Here is a 19,774-nt window from a genome sequence, read left to right on the forward strand (position 1 = left end):
TGTTTGCATGGAGTGGTGACGGTGATTCTGAGTTCCCAACTCTTTAAGAATTGAATTCACCATCAAAATGATCTTTTCTGCACAGCACCAAAAGAAGCCATGGTGCGCGGTGCCAGTGGCTAACAAGTTTCCTCACCCCACTAGGGTCACAGGGACGCTGAGCTAACCGTGACCCCGGGGGTGGAAGAGAGGGAAGCTCAGCTGAGTGGCCTCTAGGACCCAACAAGCGCCCGGAGCAGGCTCTGGAGCATGCGTGGCAGTGTGTGTGCAGCTGGCGGCGGCGGCTGCCTTGTCCTGCAGAGCCGCGGAGGGCTGAGAAAGGGGGAGGGAGTGGAACAGACTTTCCAGTAAGTGCCCAGCACTTTCCCTGCTCGCAGGCAGCGTGTCGCGCTCCCCGGAGATGAAGGTCTTGACTTGGTGCCGCCCTTCCCTGCCCCGCTGAGTGCCAGCCAGCGAGTGGGGCGCACAGGGCTGCTCCCAGCCCACGCGGTAAGTGACTCTCCGCCTCTCCTCCCCACGGCGAGCGCCTCTTTCCCTGGGAGGGGACTGAGGACGCTTCCGAGCCGCGCGCTAAACTCCTCGCTGGAGCCAGCCTGCGCTCCCGAGCCCCTGCCTCTCCGCCCGCAGCGGGCACCGGGGCAGGGGAGCTGGGGGCGGCCGCTCTGGGACGAGGCAAGCGGGGCGCGCTGAGCAGCATCTCCGGAGGGGGCGGGGAGGGTGACTGACTCCGTGTCCGCGCTCTGCCCTACCCCGGCGGCGCGGCCCCGACTGCCTGCAGGGCACCGCTCGCTGGGGCTGCCAGCCCTCGGGCCGGGGCGCTCCGCCTCGTCTCCCCCGCAGGGACTGGCCGAGCGGGGCTGGGCGGGACAGAAGCAGACCGGGGACTTACCTGGAACTTTGGCTACCTCCCTTCGGGGCCGTCTCCAGCCCTGACAATCGGCAGCGAGCGAGCGAGGGACCTCTCCCTCCTCTCTCCTCTCCCCCCACCAATTCTTCCGAGGCTGGCCTGGGGGGCAGCGAGAGCCGGCCGCGCACCTGGGCGTGCCCGCTCCGCTGCCCCTCCGGCTGCCTGTGCTCGGTCGCCGACGGACCGCGGTGCTCTTCTCTCCCTTCTCCTGCAGGTGGCTGGCGGCCGCGCCTCGGGTGGGAGGATGTGGTGAGAGGATGGGGCGTTCTGCCGCCGGCGGCTCACCATGGCCAGGGAGGACTCGGTGAAGTGCCTGCGCTGCCTGCTCTACGCCCTCAATCTGCTCTTTTGGGTGAGTCGGGATGAGCCGGCCCCAGCTCAGCCAAGCAGGTGGCAACGTCCGGCTAGAGTTACAGCCCCAGCCAGCCGCTAGTGCGCCAGGGGGCACAGCCGAGCACGCATTAACGGAGCGGCAGCACGCCTCCATTCAGAGCAGGGTACAAATTGCCCTTCTGGGATCCTCTGGTCTAGGCCACCAGCCAGTCACCCCCGATCGGGGAAGCAGGGTGATTAAAGACCCTGGAAACTAGTTGCAAATAAAATTGGACTTGATTTTAACCTGGGGATATAAATAAGTGCATGTGTGTGCATATGTGTCTATAGACAGAGAAGGGAAATATCCAGTGATGGGCTAATGCTGGATTTCATGAGTTTCATAACATCACATGAATGAGTTGACTCCTGGTTGTCCCAAACACATCCACATTATTTACTCTATGAGGGTTTGATCCAAAGTCCTGGGAGTCCTTCCCTTCTCTTCAATGGGCTATGGCTCAGACAATCTATAGTGTATTACCTTATCACATAAGGGGTGGGGTGATTGTTTTGTTGTTGCTTTTGTTTGTTTACAGATTTTTAGTCTAAGCTCTATTTATAGAGGCATCATGGTTTCTGAAACTCCCCCCACAAGGGGGTGTGATCAGCACTGGCCCCAGAAGCTTTTGCTGCGCATAGTGCATGATGTAGATCAGGGGTCAGCAACCTTTCAGAAGTGGTGTGCGGAGTCTTCATTTATTCACTCTATGCGTGCCAGTCATACATTTTAATGTTTTTAGAAGGTCTCTTTCTATAAGTCTATAATATATAACTAAACTATTGTTGTATGTAAAGTAAATAAGGTTTTTAAAATGTTTAAGAAGCTTCATTTAAAATTAAATTAAAATGCAAAGCCCCCCAGACCGGTGGCCAGGAACCGGGCAGTGTGAGTGCCACTGAAAATCAGCTCGTGTGCCGCCTTCGGCACGTGTGCCAGAGGTTGCCCTGATGTAGATTCCTCAGTCTTCAGTCACTCTCTCAGATTGAAATGCACCTCATCCCCATAATTGGGCTTTACACGGATTAAGTATAGAAGGGTTAAAGGCAAAATACACCCATTGGATCTACATAAACAATGTTTATGTGTTACTGGCTCATCCCAGCCTCATTCATGCCCACTGTGCTGGCCTATGAGGAGTTGGTGTGGAGACTCACCAGGCATGCAGGAAGTGTGCACAAGCTAAATGACATAATTTAGAGCTGTCCTGAGATGGCTGACAGTTAAGCTGGGAGCCATTCTGGGTTTGGAGTGGGATAGGAAATTGTTAGGTAGTATTTGGTGCAAAGTGGTACATTCTTTGACATGATGGAGTGCTCTCAGGGTGCCTGAGCGTGATGCTAGCCAAACGCTATCTGTTGGTATCGGTTTTGTTTGATAATGAGTTTGCACCATTTTCATAAGTGTTCATTCCCACTTTATTTTATGGGCTGTGTGTTTAAAAAATAAACCCATGTAACTCGATGAGGAAACTTTTTTTTTTTAAGCACATGCAATTACTTCTGGCACCCTACTCCTATCCTCTCATATCATGAACACATTGCACAGAATAATCTATGAGCGAGAATTTATAACGAACAAAAATCCTCATGGTCAAGAGGCAGGATAGTCTTGTGGTTAAGGCACAGGACTTGGGAGAGCTATATTCAAGACCAGCTCTGGCATAGACTTCCCATGTGACACTGGGGAAGTCACTTAAATCTTGGCACTTCATTTCTGCTTCCTCACAACAATGTTGTGAGAATAAGTTTGTTAATGTTTGAGAGGTGCTCAGATACTGTGGTGTTGAGGGCCATATACCATAGACACCTAAATAGGTGCTTGTGGACATGTCTCTCATTAACTAATAGAAGTTAGTAAGAAATTTCCCAAATGTACAGGTTATTCCATTACTGGGTTTCTTTCACTTCTTTGGTACTGGGCACTGTAGTGGACTGGTTGAACCATTGGGCTAATTCCTATGTTACATTGTTTGAATTTTTTGGGTGTGCATACTGTTTGACGCATTTGAGAGATTCCGGTTTCACAGAGCTTTATTTATTTATTTTAAATAGTGAGATTCTGGAGCACTGTGCTGTTGAGCTTGCTACAATACTATGTGTTATTTCCTTTAAGGTCCTAGAAAGTAGTAGTTTGAACGTGAAATATAAGAACCCCCCCTTCTGCATTCAGCATCACACTTGAGTAGATGGACAGCTCTTACATACATGTATTGGACGTGGCCCCATTCTGCCATTCACTCACTGCTCATACACCTCACTCTACAGCTACTGGTTCATCCCCTAACTTATGAATCCCCCCACTTGCTGAGTCCCCATTCACACCTCAATTTATCTCTTCTCACCAACTTAATCCACTCTTGTCTCTTCTCCCCTCCCCAAATGTATCCATTCTCTTCCCAGTCCTACCAAATCTATTACCTCAGCAACAATTTTTGAAAGCTGCAGCAGCCAACTAGGTACCTCCCATACTTCACGTTTGACTGTGAATCTTTTCCTGATGGTGGATGTCTTGCCTCTCATGCTGACTGCTGCATTCATAATGCCTCTGCCTTAGTCCTGGGCTTCTTTGCTTGCTTATGAAATCCTGCTGGTATCCATGGAGGCGGCTAACAAGCTTGGTGTCATTTATTCTGGTCCATGGGCCTGGAAAGCTGACAAGCGACATTAAGTGGAGGCTGGGGCTGTTCAAAGGAGAAGGCCACAGGGTGGCTGAGCCTGAGTGTTCTGAGGAGAAGAGAGGAAGCAGGCCTGGGGGGATTGGCTGTCACAGTGTTGCTGCCGACCCAACAGCTGAAGTCCTGTTATCACCTCAGAATCTCTGCTTTCATTTTTACCACCACCACCAAAAAAAAAAAAAAAAAAAGGGAAATTTCTAGCCCCTTTATCTGCAGCTTGAAAATGTCAACCCTCAAGTCTCCAACACCAGAAGTCAAAAAGAACAATGAAAAGAAAGCAGCATTCTTCTTAAATTTTGTGACTGGAAAGTCAATCTCATAAATGGGGGGGGGGGGGGGGGCTGACTCCTGATTTTTGAATGCTTGGGGTTGGTCAGACTGGAAGCTAGAAGATTCATTGGGAGCCAGTGCAGCTCTTTTCACTGCAGGTTTTTTACTGGATCTGCTGCTGAACTGAGGCAGTACACTACAGGCCTGGCAGTGTAACAGCAGTCCTATTTTATACTCCATTCATGTGTTAAGATTTTCTTCACAACATTAAGGGCTAGAATTATTTTTTTTAAACAAGGTTAGTTTATTTGGGAATGGATGGTGTAAGCTAGACTTGACTGGGAAATCTTTCTGCTCACCCTAGGGATGTGGGATTTTCCAAGACTGCTATGGTATAACAATGAGCTTTAGAAACTAACTGCCCAGCCTGATCTTCAGAACAAGAATCCTTCCCACTGTTAACAATAACGTGTGTTACCAAAGCTTGCTGCACGAGGCCTGGGCACTGCACTCAAGCAGTCACATGATAAAATAATAGCATGTGAATGTATAATCAAATAATAGACGTTGCCAGCATCAGCAGATGAGTTGCAGGAGTGTACCACAGATGTTTCAGAGACTGAAGCAGTTTTCTACAACAAATCATGTGTGCCATATATAAAATTAAAATAGTTAGAACTAAAATAAAAAATTGTCCAGCCCATTTGGTGGTGGTGATTCTTCATGTATAAAGAAGCAGATGAGTACAACTGTTCAGCAACTCAAAGCAAAAAGAAGATGAAAGTCAGAGTTGTATGGCTGGAGGCAGGGGTAGATGTAAATGGGCTGTAGGTGTGCATTAAAATTATACTCATACTTTCTTTTTTTGTGGACAGCCATGCTCTGCTCCCCTCTCTTCCCTGACCACATTTACATTTGATAACTAAGTCAATTTTAACAAAATGTCTTTTGAAAGCAAATTGCTTGCTGATGTTTGGTACAGTGCATGTAGTGGATATTGTTACGGTACTGTTCTGTGAGTCTCCCCATGCCCTTGTCTCTAAGGGTTTGAACACACACACACATTGAAGTCAATGTTCACTTGAATAAAGATGGAGTGGGGGATCTCGTATCTGTGGAGGGTCTTTTTTTGCTGGTTGGTCACAGTTATAATAAACACCAGCTCAGAGTAAGCATGGGATGGCAGGAAGCTTAGACAAGATCAGCTTATTGTAAATGTGCAGGGCACACATTACTTTGGAGCTGTTAATACAGTAGCAGTTCTGTACTGGCAGACACAATAGAGGTGTCTTAAAGATAATTTTCTGCCATCTGTATAGCTCTAATGTTTTGCAGAAACCTTAAGCTCTGGGATATACAGGTCTGAATTCCTCCAAGCAATCCTAAAGGGACTTTTCACTCTGGCTGCTTTGGAACTGGTGTCCCTTACAAATGCTGATGCTGCTACCAAATAGCTTCATGACTAGTGGTCTAGGACAGTGGTTCTCAACCAGGAGTCTGGGGCCGCAAGCAGGTTTCAGGGGGTCCTCCAAAATAAACCAGAGAGCAGGGCCGGCGTTAGACTCGCTGGGGCGCAGGGCAGAAAACTGAAGCCTGAGCCCCACCACCCGGGGCTGAAGCTGAAGCCCAAGTAACTTAGCTTTGCAGGGCCCCCTGTGATGTAGGGCCCCAGGCAGTTGCCCTGCTTGCTACCCCCTAATGCTGGCCCTGGCTTTTAATCTACTGGATATGCAGAAAAAACAGTTGTTGTGGCACAGGTGAGCCTTGGAGATTTATAGCATATTTGCATGGGGGCTCTGAAAGAAAAAGGTTGAGAACCCCTGGACTAGGAGAAGCCTGTCCTTAATGTGCCCAGCTATAAGGTCCATCAAGGTTTGCTTGAAATAACTAAGTAATACAGCAATTATATTTTTTTAAATCATGGTTTGAGGGACCTAGCCAGGATTTAGTGATATTCTCTCTCTATTTCACTGAGTTGCTGTTTGGCTGTAGGCTGGTGATGGGACTACCTTGTATCTATTTGAGCAGGCAGATTACACTATGGAGATAAGTATTTTTTCTCCTGTAGGAAGATGATAGCATCATTATTCCTGAATTCTACATTTGAGACATCATCAAATGGACGTGAGATTGCCTACATCCTCCATGCTAGGTGCAGGCTGATGGCCTGGGTCTGGGAGGAGCAAACACAAAAATGTTGTTATGCTATGTGCCATCCATGCAGCCATACCAGCATGTGTAGCATGGAATTCTACGACATTGCCATCAGCAGCTATATCTTCTCACAGGGAAGCCCATTGTGCATGTGGAGCTCTTTAAGAAGATGTCATGCCTGGTAGAACCGGCTAAAGTAACCACAGGTCTTATTGGGAAACTGCAAATGTGGAAAGTTGCTTTTAGACACGGTCATTTTCACATTTTGGCTGCTGTCAGGGACCTCAAATGCAGGGGGAGAGAAAGGAGCTTGTCAGCTACTTTGCTATGATCACTTGTAGCTTTTCCCTAGTGTACAGTTTAATGCTTTGTGCTTGAAAAAAGACCAGGCACTAAAGCCAATAAAAGAACTGTGTTGAGGAATTCTGATAGAGGCAGCTGTTTCTGCCACTGCTGACCTACTGGCCATAACACTTAAGCAGTCTGTAAATGGCCTATTGCTCCACAAGTCTGTAGTGAGGTATACCATCAAGCTCTCTCAGCTGACCAAAAGAATGATTGATTTTTTTTGCCTTTGCTGCTTCAGAAAGTTCTGAGGAAGTCTTAGTAAGGGAGGAGGATGGGAATGATGTTGCACTTGCTAACATGTAGCTGCAACCTCCCTCAGATTCTGAAAGGCCTTTCCTTTTATATGTGAGATGGGAGTAAATCTACTGCCAGTACCTTAGTCACTGTAGCACTAAACAGTAATGTGGTGGTAGGCCTGATGATACTTGCTGTCCCATTTAATAACTTTCACTCAGGGTCAGCTGGGTCATAACTCATTAATCTGGTTGTAGGAGCTTAGTAGAAGCAATTGGGGTGCTGTTACAGCTGCTTCTCTGCCTGCTCAATAACAGAGTCTTCAGGCAGGTCTATACTTAAAACACTGCAGCGGCACAGCTGCACTGATATAGTGCTTCAGTGAAGACCTCTGTGAGAGGTAATAGCTATGTTGACAGGAGAAGCCCTCCCGTTGACATAGTGCTGTCTACACTGGGCGTTAGGTCGGTGTCGTGGTGTGCGACTCACCACTGCGGTGCCTCCTGCTGGTCCTCTCAGGGAATTAGCATCTCCAGCCTCCGGCACACCCTCTGCAGGCCAGTGTCCCACTGCCACTGGCCCCCATGTCCCTCCCAGGACCCAGTGCCCCTTGTCTTTGGGGTGTTGCCCCCTGGCAATACCCCCACAGTCTCTGGGTCTCCCCACCCAGGGGAACCCCCACCCACTATCCCCACCTTGCCTCAGTCTTGGGCTATTGCCAGTCACCATCTAGCCCCCGCTCACTGGGGCACACTGCAGTGTAAAAGCCACTCATCATAGGCAAGGGGGGTTTGGACCTGCTGCCTCTGCCTACCCGTGGGCTGCCCCCTCCATCCCCAGTACCTAATTGGCCTTCCACTAGGCCACAGCCTGGGGGGTTTCCAGGCCGGAGCTCCCCAGCTCCACTGGCTTTCCCCCAGCCCTGCTCCACCTCGGGTACCTTCTCTCAGCTCCCTGCAGCCAGGTCCCTCCCCTCTCAAAGCTAGAGAGAGTCTGTGTCTGGCTTCTGGCCCCAGCCCTCTTATAAGGGCCAGCTGGGCCCTCATTAAGCCAGCCTCGGCCTGATTGGGGCGTGGCCCCCAACTGAGGCTGCTTTCCCCAATCAGCCCCGCTTTTCCTTCCCTGCCACAGCCCTCTCCCTGGGTTGTTTTAAGCCTTTTAAGGCAGGAGCGAGTGACCACCCCGCTACAGTCCATATAACTGTGTTGCTCAGGGGTCAATGCTATGAAGTCAACATTATCTGTGAATCTAAGATTATTCACTGTTCTCCCGTGTAACATGACTCCTCCCGTTTCATCTCTCAGTGCTACAGCCATAACTGCTTCCACTACCAAGGTGAACAAATCTGGTGACAACATGCATCCTTGTCTGACACCTATAGTTGTCCTGAACCATTCCATTCGCTTCTTGTCTACTCTCTGCCCTCATTGATTTGCTGTAGTTGTGTTCTATCAGCTTGATCAGTTTCTTGAGAATCCCATACATTCTCAAAACTTGCCATAACCCTTCCTGCCAACTGCTATCACAAGCCCGTTTGAAGTCTATAAAGTTGTAGTAGCAGATTCAGTTGTGTTCTGTGCACTTCTCCAATATCGGTCTTATCACACATAGGTGATCTGTTGTACTTCATCCTGGTATAAATTTGGCTTGTTCCTCTGCAAGTGCCACTTCCATGTACCTCTTCATTTCTCCTCTAACATGTCTTGCTGAATGCTTTCCCCAGCATGCTCAATAAGCTGATTCCTCTGTAGTTCTTGCATTCACTCTGATCTCCTTTTCAATACTGTACTATTATTGCTTTCCCTCATTCTCTTGGCACTTGTTTTTGTTTGTAAATCTAGTTGAAAGCCCTGTGCATTGTCTGTACCATGTGTTCCTTGCTTGCCTGCAGCAGCGTTTTAGTTATGTTGTCACTGCCCAGCATCTTTTTCAAACTTCCTATCAAGGTCTTTACTACTTGTAAGAATTCCAATATCTGCTCTCCCTTGTTTGTACTGGGAAGCTTCTCCAAGACCATTTCATGTACTGTGTTCTGCACATTGTACAGCTCTTCAAAATATTCTTTCTATCACTTATTCTTTGCTTGTTTGTCCAAAGTTATTTGCCTATGATTTTCTTTTACTGCTGCATCTTCAACTTGTATGTCCCACCCAGTTCCTTTATCTTTCAGTATAATCCCTGTGTCATTTCTCTTTGCGTATTCTTTTGTTTCTTTATATTTTTCACTTATCCAGATGTTAGTGTCTCTTCACATCCTGTTTTATCTCTCTGGTCAACCTAGGTTATCTACCTTGGTTTCTTTGTTGTGGCCTTGTAGCCCAACACTTGTTCAGTTGCTTTTGTAATCTTATCTTTTACACTATTCCAGGTCTCTTCAGTGTTCATTTTTTCTTTCACCAGAGACATGATATTTTTTCCTCACAACTTTATTGTATTTTTTCCTGCTATCTGTCTCATTCAATTTGTCCACATTGTTGTGTCAATTTCAGTATTAACTGCACCTTTGACCCTCCCCCACCTCCTCCCACCCCAGTCTTCCTTGAGGTCATCCTCTTAAGGTTTCTGGCTCCCAGCAGTCACCTCTTTTGGGCGGAGACCCACATCTCTCTCCTTCCAGACTGGAAGTTTAGCCTTACAGTCTCTCTGCATCTCTCTGTGGTTTCCCCAGTAGGTCTGACTGGGGTCCAGCACCTCTGGTTGAAATCTCCACAGGGGCTATAACAGTGTACGCCACTCGCCAACCAACCGTCACAAAGTAAGGTACATTTATTCTTAAGGTGAAAAGCATAGCAGAAAAAACATATAAAAATAATCTACAGTCATGCTAAAAAGCTTACCAGGTATTACCTCCAACTCCAACATAAGGCTCTGGTAGGCATCAGTCTTTCAAACCCCATCAACGGCATTTGCCCCCTGGGTTATAAGATTGTCAGTTTTTAGATCAGGAACCAGAAACCCTGACTGGGCAGTTCAGCTGTTTCCTTTTGACAGCTTGTGCCTTTGATTGCTAGTCTCCAGGAACAGGTAATCATTAGTCAATGGCCCTCTCCTCAGTGTATAGCTTCAAAATCTGGATTTTTGCATAATCCACAGTTATGGAATTTGCATTAACCACTTCCCAGGGATTACCCCACTTAACACTTATTGCCCCAAAAGTCCATGTCTGTCATATCTGATGCCTGTTATGCCAGGCATATCTCAGTATAGTCTTTTGAACTGCTTACACGTCCTAGGACTTTCATCTGTCACAGTGGGAACTCCTGGAGTAGACCACGGAGTGGAAGAATACAGACTCAGTTACCCTGAAACTGTGACACACAAATCTTTGTTCTCGGCACTCAGCTGCAACCTCATTGATGCCTGTACTAATCCAATATCAGCTGCAAGTGACCTACATGATAACACATGTGATTTTCATCTGCGATTCACAAGTACAAAGTCCATCACGTTCTTCGTTTGCCCATCTGGTGATATCCAAGTCCATTTCTTCTATGGCTTTCTTTGGTGAAATAACATGTTTATTATCACCAAGTTGTTGCTTAGGCAGAAATTTAGTAACCTTTCTCCTCTTCTGTTTTCTTCACCGAGTCTGAATCTGCCATCGAATCAGAATTCCAATCCGATACTACTTTTGCATTAAAATCTCCCATCACCAATATGTCATGAAATTTCTTGTATTGTTTTCTGTAGATTATTATAAAATCAGTCAATTTCTTCCTTGAGTGCTGCTGAGGTTGGTGCACATACGTGTACTATTGTAATTGCGGATTGGTGCTTAAGCTAAAGACAAGCCAGACTCTTATGGCATTTAACCTGATATCTCCTTGCATATTTAAGGTGAGATTCAAAATAAAATCCAGTGAAGTTACCATAATAAATACACATGTAGTATCTTGTAACTTTGGTTTCTTTTATACTTACATTGATTTTGCTATCATAACAATCCAGTTTATCCTCTTTCCATTAGAGTCAAATCCTGAGAGAAGCTGTTTCCACTGCTCTCTAGCATCAAATGACTTCATTGGGAGTTGCAGGGAGTTGGAGCACCTATGGATTCAGTCCTTTGGCTTTAGATAAGGACTGTTCTCTTGAAGAGACTTTTCTCAGCTCCCATATATGAAGAGAATATTCCAGCAGAGCTGTAGGAAGGGAACATCTTTCTACAGAACTCAGGGTTATTCAGTGGACTTCATCCTGCAGAGCAGGAAATCACTGCAAGCCAGGATTTTAAAGGGACAGGAGTGTATTATTTAATAGCTATACTTGTGCTAATGTTTTCCCAGTTAAGAAGGAATCTTTAGGTTATATCAGTTATCTAATATTTTTAGATTGTTGTAGTGCATAAAGGCCTCTGTCAGGTTCAGGGCTCTGATTAGGGGGTGTACAAACACATACTGTAGAAAGATAGTCCTGGGTCTCTTTTTGGGGCATTTGGATTTATATGGGGGAGAGGCAGGGGCTGTCAGAATAAGAGGTGAGTGGGTAAAGGGAGAAGGGAACTGAGGAGGAAGGGGAGACTACTGAGCTTGATGCTCTGGGTTGGTGTCTCTGCCTTCATTTTGGAAATGAAAGGAGACAGGAATGCTCTGACAGTGATCCCAATATACTGTGTCTCACTGAATATTGGGATGACACTCATAATGTAAATGTGTGTATCACCTCATCCCAAATCTCTTTATGCGTTATATATGTCTAGCACCATGGAATTACAGCAATTGACCAATATCTCAGCCTCTGCAAAATGGTGTTGGTGGGGAGAGGGAATTTTGACAGTGACACTGGGGAGAAGTTCCTGTTAGCAAAGGCGCTCGGCTTCTTACTGGCCATGGACAGCCAAGGGAAGTATAGCTTTTAAGGCCTGATTTGGAAAATCCACACAGTTAACTGCATGAAGTTCAGTGCATCCACCTTGAGGATGAAGGTGTGAGCCAGCTCTGTCTATATTTGGACTGATGGCTCCAGGGAGAGTAAATATTTCAAACTAGATGTTTAGAACGCTAAGCCATGATGTCCAACAGCTTGAATGGTCCATTGCTCTTGTGGGTACTTTCTCTCATTTTCTTTTTAAATTGACATTTCTCTTTACAGAAAATGTTTTTGCCAATACTCCCCAATCCCTTCTCTGTTGCTATAGCCTGAGAATTTCTCATTGACTCAAGGCTCTGTGGAAGGCAGCAGACATAGGCTATAAAGAAGAATACCTGTATTTCTCCTCTGTAGCTTTCTACTCCTCCAAGCTCCAATCAGGGCCGGCTCCAGGCACTAGCCCAGCAAGCAGGTGCTTGGGGTGGCCAATGGAGAAGGGTGGCACGTCTGGCTCTTCGGCGGTAATTCCGCGGCGGGTCCCTCACTCCCTCTTTGAGCGAAGGACCAGCCGCCGAATTGCCGCCAAAGACTGAAGCGGCGGCGGTAGAGCTGCCGCCGAAATGCCGCAGATCGCGATCGCAGCTTTTTTTTCTTTTTGCTGCTTGGGGCTGCAAAAACCCAGGAGCCGGCCCTGGCTCCAATAATATATCTCTGTGTAAATATTTATTATTATTATTTAAAAGAATTGCACAGCATTTCTTATTAACCCTCACAAGTAGTATATGCACCTATTGATAACCCCATTTTACAGGTGAGAAACAGGGAGGTTAACTGATGTTGTGAAGGTCACAGCAAATTGTCATGTCTAAGTCTGTTGGCTCACAGGTAAGGCCTAACCCCCACTACTGCCCAGAAAGTTATTCACTATTTCCTTTTTATCTATAAAATTGGCCTAATAATATTTTGCCCATTATCTGTAGTTCTAATGGCACTAGACAAAGGTCTCTGGGCACACATTAGTAGTTTAGACAGCATAACAAAATACATTGTCAATTGGAAGCAATTTTTCTGATAAGTGGCGTTGTCTAGGGCATAAGACATGAGTCTTTCACATCAGAAATCCCTGCTTTGCTACAACGTTCCTATGTGACTTCGAGCAAGTCACTTAACCTCTCTGGATCTCCGTTACATCTGTTGTATAATGGAAATAATATTTTCTTGCTTCCTGGAGGAGCAGTATGAGGCTTTATTTAATAAGAGGTAGAGGTGTTGAAAGTAGTCATGGAGGAGATGGGTACAAAACTGAGGACTCAGTCCTCTCTCTACATTATCTTATGTGAAAGGACAATAGTGTTGGAATGTAGGGGGCAAATTGGTCCCTGAGTATTTCAGGAAAATAAGAAACCGTAAATAGCTAAATTAGCTACAGCTATGCTGTGCGTCTGAGCTGTGAGTTTAGTGGTGAAAGCCTATGCCAGAATGTTCTGTGTGTGCACTAAGTGATTTTTCACCAAGTTGCAGCTTAGTCAAACCCAAGCCAATTTTCATTGGACCACTCAAGGATTTCTTAGTGAGGGTTATTTGTATACTAAAATTAAAGCCCAGATTCTGATACCTTTACTCAGGCTGAATGGTATCTTACTGTGCAAGTAAACCCATTGAAGTTACAGTCATTTTTTGTGTGTGGAGTAAAATGCTACGCAGCATGAGTAAGGGAATCAGAATCTGACACTAAAATTTTTACCTCATCCATTTGTTTTGATGCAAGAGGTTTTTTGTTTTTGTTTTGTTTTTTAAAACACATTGTTTTTTTAATAATGTAGAAAATTGTTTCCTGCCTTCTCCACATACTTCCAAGTGGATTAAATGTTTTTGCTCAAATTTTCAAAATAAAATAATAATTAATAAGAAAATCTCCTTCAAGCAGATGGCAAATTTCAGCCCAACAAGTAATTTTTAGGTTATGACCAAAAAAGTTGCTAAGAATGGAAACGTATGCAACCTTAGTTACAAGGGTCAGTGCTCTTCCCCCTCTCTTTATATAAACGTATGTACATAGCTTAACTGAAAATATCAAATTTATTTTTCCAAATTAGCCATGACCTTTCAGACATCATAAGAAGCAGAGCCATGAGCGAAGTTCTGCAGGCATGCTTAATGAATAAAAATACCTTTTGATATTTTCTTTTAAGCCATGTAATATCCAATTTATATAAAGCCTCTTAACAATAATTTAAGATGTAACTTGTACATGGCCATTCCTAGCTCTCTGAATATGTTCTTGTACATCCAGTTTCTTAGTTGTTTGAATGGGATACAGTCAAACTTCAAAATGAATAAAACTAGTTTGAAAGTTAAATGTCAATATGTGATAAACATTTATTTTGATGATCATATTTGAAAACAACATTATTTATTATCTTTATTTAATCAAGATGAAAATAAATTTAATATGATAGTAAATTTTATAAACTCAGTTTCATGTTGATGAATACGTAATGTATTGTGAATTCTACAGCCATTTGTAACAAATAGATATTAAAAAGCGTACTGTTATGCTTATGACACAGAGTGGGGTCCACAGAGAAATGGTCGATAAAAACTTATTGATGCACTGATATTATTACTAATGTGGTGGAAATTATTTTTGATGCTTTCTCCCCACCCCCCCATTATACTGTGCCCTTTGATAGTCAAATTCTATCTGGTATAGCTTCCTTGCTGATTGATATTTCAGTGCTAAATTAGTAATGTAAACAATTGGCTGAAATAGGATCTGCCAATTTTAGTTCCTTTTGGCCTCCCTCCAGAAACAAAACAAAACCCATCAGGTTGCCTCTTACGACTTCTCCTTGGAAATTGGATTGCAGCAGGCTATTGGGATATGACTGCCATTGCTTGCCCCATAAGGCTCATTTGCACCTCAAGATTTCTTTTTTTTTTTGGTGGCTGCTGTGGCTCCTTCCCGAGGAGATTGCGAACACGTGAGGCCAGATCTTCAGCTGGTTTCAATTGGTGTAATGCCACTGATGCTAGGTTATACCAACTCAGGATCTGGCCCAGGGTTTGGTGCTAAGTGCTCTCAGTTCCACTGACTTAAGTTGGGAACTTTGCAGGATCAGGCCTATGCTGAACAACAGCCTCCTACTTCCAAGTTAGAATGTTATGGAGTGTCTCTCTCTCTGACTATGCCTACACTGCAAATTAGAGGTGTGATTACCCTGCCTGTGTACGCGTACTTGCGCTAGCTCTCGTTGAGCTAGCATGAGTATAAGTAGCAGTGCAGGTCAGGCAGCATGGGTGGCTGAGCCTTGCCGTATACATACCTTCTGATTTCAGGTGCGTTTGTACTCGGCAAGGCTCAGCTGCCTCTGCTATATGGACTTGAACTAGCTGTGCATGAAGAGGGGAGTCACACCCCTAGCTAGTAGAGTAGGCATAGCCTGTGTGTATAAAATAGTGGGAAAATATTTACATTTTTTCTATGGTGCATAGATTTAAAATTTGCATGTTATATTGAAGAGATGGAGGAACCATGACTAGAAGAATTTTTTTTTTTTTGATATACTAAATTAAAATTACTTCTGTGTAACAGTAGAGTGCACCATATTCAAGTCCATAGATACAGACAAAGATAGTTGATCTGGAAATCTTCAGAATTCAGGAGGAGGAGGAGGTGCTGAGGAGAACAAATTACATTATAAGCACAGATGCTGTGTGGGTTGATGGTTTTTTTTCCTAGAGTCAAAAAGCCAAAAGTTCACATTATATTTATATACATAATCTAGCTGCCAGATGGCTTCCACTTATAATCCCCTGTTTCCCTCCCTCCCCTTCACTTTTTTTGTAGGGAAATAGACAGGGTTTTGTTTCCGAATGGGAGTCACTATGCAAAGTATTGTGTACTCATAGCTTTGCCATCCATAATTATTGACATTAAAGTGTTTTGTGTTTTTTAAGGGCAATGGTCTTTTTAGTGAATCTTTGAGACCTATCAAAAAATATTCTTTGTAGGTGGCTAGAGAGGGAGAAGAAATTAGTACAGTTCTAGGCTTGACATTGTCTGTGCCCTCTTGCAATTCCTTTCTGCAAAAAATCTGGAGATATGTGAATTGAATTTGTTTGTTTGGAAATGAAATATACAAGGAATATTTTATTCTGTATAGGTGAACATGCTGATTCAAGGACCGTCATTGTCATAATTCTAGATTTTTATCACAGAATTATGATCAAAGTTTTCCATCAGTATATTTGGTATTGGACTTTGGAGTGTGAAACTGAAGCTAGAAGAATTCCTTCCATGATATCTGTTCTTTATATGGGGAATGTGTCTGTGTCAGTATTTCATCATTACAGGAATGAGAGAAGAGGATCTGCCCAATTCTTAATGTAATGTCAATCTGACAAGGCAATTTAGAGTGGGCCTGCCAAAAAAAAAAAGGCATTTCCTCTGTGTGTAATATCCACTGTCTGATGCAAATTTAAGAAGAGGAATTTCTTATATTTAGTGTATGTCATGCAAAAGGTATGTTAGCTTTGCCATTAAAGATACACATTAAAGGAGAGCAGCAAAGGGGAACTGGATGGCTCATGGGATTATGAATGAGATCTGAAATCTTTCATATGTAGGTTGTTCTTATGAGTCTGGTTAGTATTAGCAGTGATACGGTTGTTGGTACAGGTTATCAGTTGTAAGTAAAAGGAATTGGTAGTTTTCTTCCAATGCATAGTAAACAAATGTCCACATGGTATAAAACCAAACACTTCCCTTAGTCTAGTGCTGAAGAAAGCACTGCATTGTTTAGCAAATGGGAATTCCTTTCTGTTGCTGTTTCCTCTGCAGTACCTGTTTAACTTCATCTGGAAGTTGTTGAGGAGTAAGGATTTGATGGTTTTCTCCACTTCTATTGAGCACTTTTGTAGGCCTTTCCAATAATACAGAATGAGCCAAATGCATCCCACTCTCAGTAGTTCTACTATACTTTAAACCAGATAGTAATATTTACAAACACTTTATCAAAAGGGGTTTAAAACTATTTTCATTTGCCTGTTGATCATATCATAGGAAAATGGTTCATTCATAATGTCAGAAATGCCAGGGACCCTTTTTTTTTTTTTTTTTTTTTTGTACAAGTGTACAATAGTCTTGTGGCTTTTGTAAATACTTTTAGTCAAATGCTAGAAACAAGAGGTCTGTTGCTTGTTCAACATTTTGTGTCACTTGTCTCTTTTTCCCAGGCAGGATTTCCTGGAGTTTGGCTTAGAACTGATCCCAATTCTTTTCTTCTTTTTACTTTGCTAATAGCTTCCTGAATGGCAGGTCTAAACAGTAGAAGAAAATGCTCTCTACTCTCCATTTCCCCAACCAAAATAGATCTGCCACCGAGCTTTAAGAAAATGTGCAGTGACATGCAGTAGAATTTTAACATGCACTGACGTTTAAGGAATATGCACACTGCATACAGAACACCTGAGGTTCCTGCTGATGTTGCTTAGAACCAGGACTGCATTCTCTATTAGGTGCAGTGATTTTGAAAAGAAGGGATGAAGTAACCACTGGGACTTCACATGAAATTTTAAAGGCAGAAATAGCCGGCTATACATGTGCTGCAGGCAAAGAATCCCAAGAATGTAATAAAGACACAGAGAAACTATTAAAATGCATTAGTTTTGTACCAGTTGACTAGTTCCTCATAAGTATTTTTGTTCACTGTCAGGGCACACATGATGCCAGCACTGAACTAGATAAGGGAAAATCTGGGACTCCTCAAAAGGAGACACTATTACTAGTGAGAGCATCATAGATACACCACTCAGTAGAAGCATTGCTGGGTCTGGCACTCCCTTCCTGAACCCATGTGTAGGGAAAGGCGGGGTGGAGGGCCATGGCAGCCCACTGGCTAGCATGCATACTTTAGAGATTTCCTAGCAGAAACCCACTGGCTAGGAGCAGAGCATGCTGTGGGGCAATTACTGCTCCATGGCTCTTCCCTTGACAGTCCTCCCTCTTAATGTGTGGCACCCCAACTGCACAAAGTTGCCATGGGGGCTTGCAGGGGATCAGTGGTGATTGGAGAGCTATTCAGAATTAATTATTTGCATTACAGTATTGGGTTAATGGCTGCATCTGAGATCTGTTGTGGTTGGTGCTGTTGATACAGAGTAAGCAGCAAAGAGCTATAAAGCTCACAATCTAAACAAAGGATTGTTAGCCCCATGTGACAGATGGGGAAACAGGCAAGGAGATTAAGTGACTTGTCCAAGGCCACACAGTGAGTTTGTGTCAGAGTGAGAAATTGAAACCAAGTCTTATGCGTTTAACTGCAGAGTGATCACCGTCCTTCTCTAATAAAATAATCTTAATAAGTTGATTTGATTAATACTTGTGTCCCCTCTGGGATCATGCCTCACAAGTTGCTGGCTTCATCTGTTTCATGATAACCACTGGAGTTTTGATGGGAAATCTTTGAAAGAGTTATTGATGCTAGAAACAGTAGTAACTCCCCTCCATGGCTTCTGCCCTCCTTAGGGTCTACTACTGGGGAGACCTAGGGTGTGTGTGTGTCAGCCAATGTTAAAATTACACCTTTTGACAGAAGAGCAAAGAGCAGGCCTTCCTAGGTATCAGTTATACAAACTGGAAGGGAGATGATAATTAAAACTGCCTCTCTAAATACTTAGATAACCAGCTCCAAACACGTGTAAGCACAGCATGGGGAAAATATTGTTCGAATAAATGATACAGTAGATATTTTTGACAATTGATCCTGCATGAATTTTTAAATGCTTGATAAATAACACTATTTTTTCTTTTAGTTGATGTCCATCAGTGTGTTGGGTGTTTCTGCTTGGATGAGGGACTACCTGAATAATGTCCTCACTTTAACTGCAGAAACAAGGTAAACTTTTTTTCTTAAACCTAATTAACCATGTACCTGAATGATGGTGCTACAGTTTATCAAATATAACAGGGTTTCCTAATTAAATTTTCTATGGGAAGGGAACCCCTCAGTTAATACACATTGTAGCATACAATGTGATATTTTTTGAATCACTGGAATCAGAGATGGCGTCAAAGGGCACATCTACCTGTAGTGCCCCCTTCTGGCCAAATTCTCTGGCATCCTGTCTCCATTTCCCCTTCATAGGTTCTCAGGCATGATCCACAGCGGCTTATGTCTAATAACAAACCACACCCCAGGAAGCGAGTTTATTAACATGAAATGAAACCCAAAGCAAAGTCTCTTTGATCTCTTTCCCCTCATCTCCCACTGGGCACAGCCCCCTCTTCCTTAGGTCTGACTGGCTCTAAGCCATACACTGGGCTCAGTTATCAGCTCTTCCTAGGATCTGCAGCTTCACTCTGCTCCCCAGCTTCCTCTTTCTGTTTCCCTCTTTATAAAGCCAACATGACTTCCCTTAATGCCCAACGGGGCAGCAGATAACCAGTCACATGTGCACTGGACCCTGCTCCCTCTTTAAGGGGCCAGTCCCCCTCTCTCTCCCAAGCCTTCCTATGCCCAAAGTGTTCATCTTTTGGTCAAATTGTCCAAACAAGCAGGCACTACTTTTTCTGCAGTTATCAGAAAGTCTGGAAAATCTTTGTTGATACCCTTAGTTTTTCTGCTCACAAACAATATAACCAAAGGTTGTCTAGCGCTATGCCCAATCCACTTTATACGACTCATGTAGTTGCCAAGAATTCTTGGCATCTCATAATTTATAACATGCCAGACATTCTGAATGTCCAGTCTTTGGGCTATCTGTGGAATAGTCAAGAAAGTCAGGCTGTTACCCTGGTTACTTTTATGTAATGCTGTTTCATGACCTTTTTGGGAGGAGCATCCCTGAATGTACACACATGTGCCTCTTTCACCTTTGGGAAAGTCCATAATAATATCGAGCTTCCTCTTGGGGTTTCCAATAACTAGTGTTTTGACAGACTTACCTGAGGCTTTTAGGATTCTTCTTAACTGAACCCACTTCTGTTCTTCCTCCACCCACA

At 44.1% G+C, this 19,774-nt stretch overlaps 1 protein-coding gene across 1 annotated transcript in view; it reads left to right on the forward strand.

Moving 5' to 3' along the window:
* Positions 1–277: 277 nt before the first annotated feature.
* TSPAN12 (tetraspanin 12) overlaps positions 278–19,774 on the forward strand; it is a 64,582-nt gene continuing 45,085 nt past the window's right edge. The window contains exons 1-3 of the mRNA XM_024193707.2: positions 278–489; positions 1,122–1,259; positions 18,586–18,668. Coding sequence (XP_024049475.1) covers positions 1,194–1,259; positions 18,586–18,668 — 149 coding nt within the window. The 5' untranslated portion in view covers positions 278–489; positions 1,122–1,193. The remainder of the gene's footprint in view (positions 490–1,121; positions 1,260–18,585; positions 18,669–19,774) is intronic.

This window comes from Terrapene carolina, unplaced genomic scaffold (genome assembly GCF_002925995.2).
Source record: "Terrapene carolina triunguis isolate 2854851 unplaced genomic scaffold, T_m_triunguis-2.0 Scaffold68, whole genome shotgun sequence".
Lineage (NCBI taxonomy): Eukaryota > Metazoa > Chordata > Testudines > Emydidae > Terrapene > Terrapene triunguis.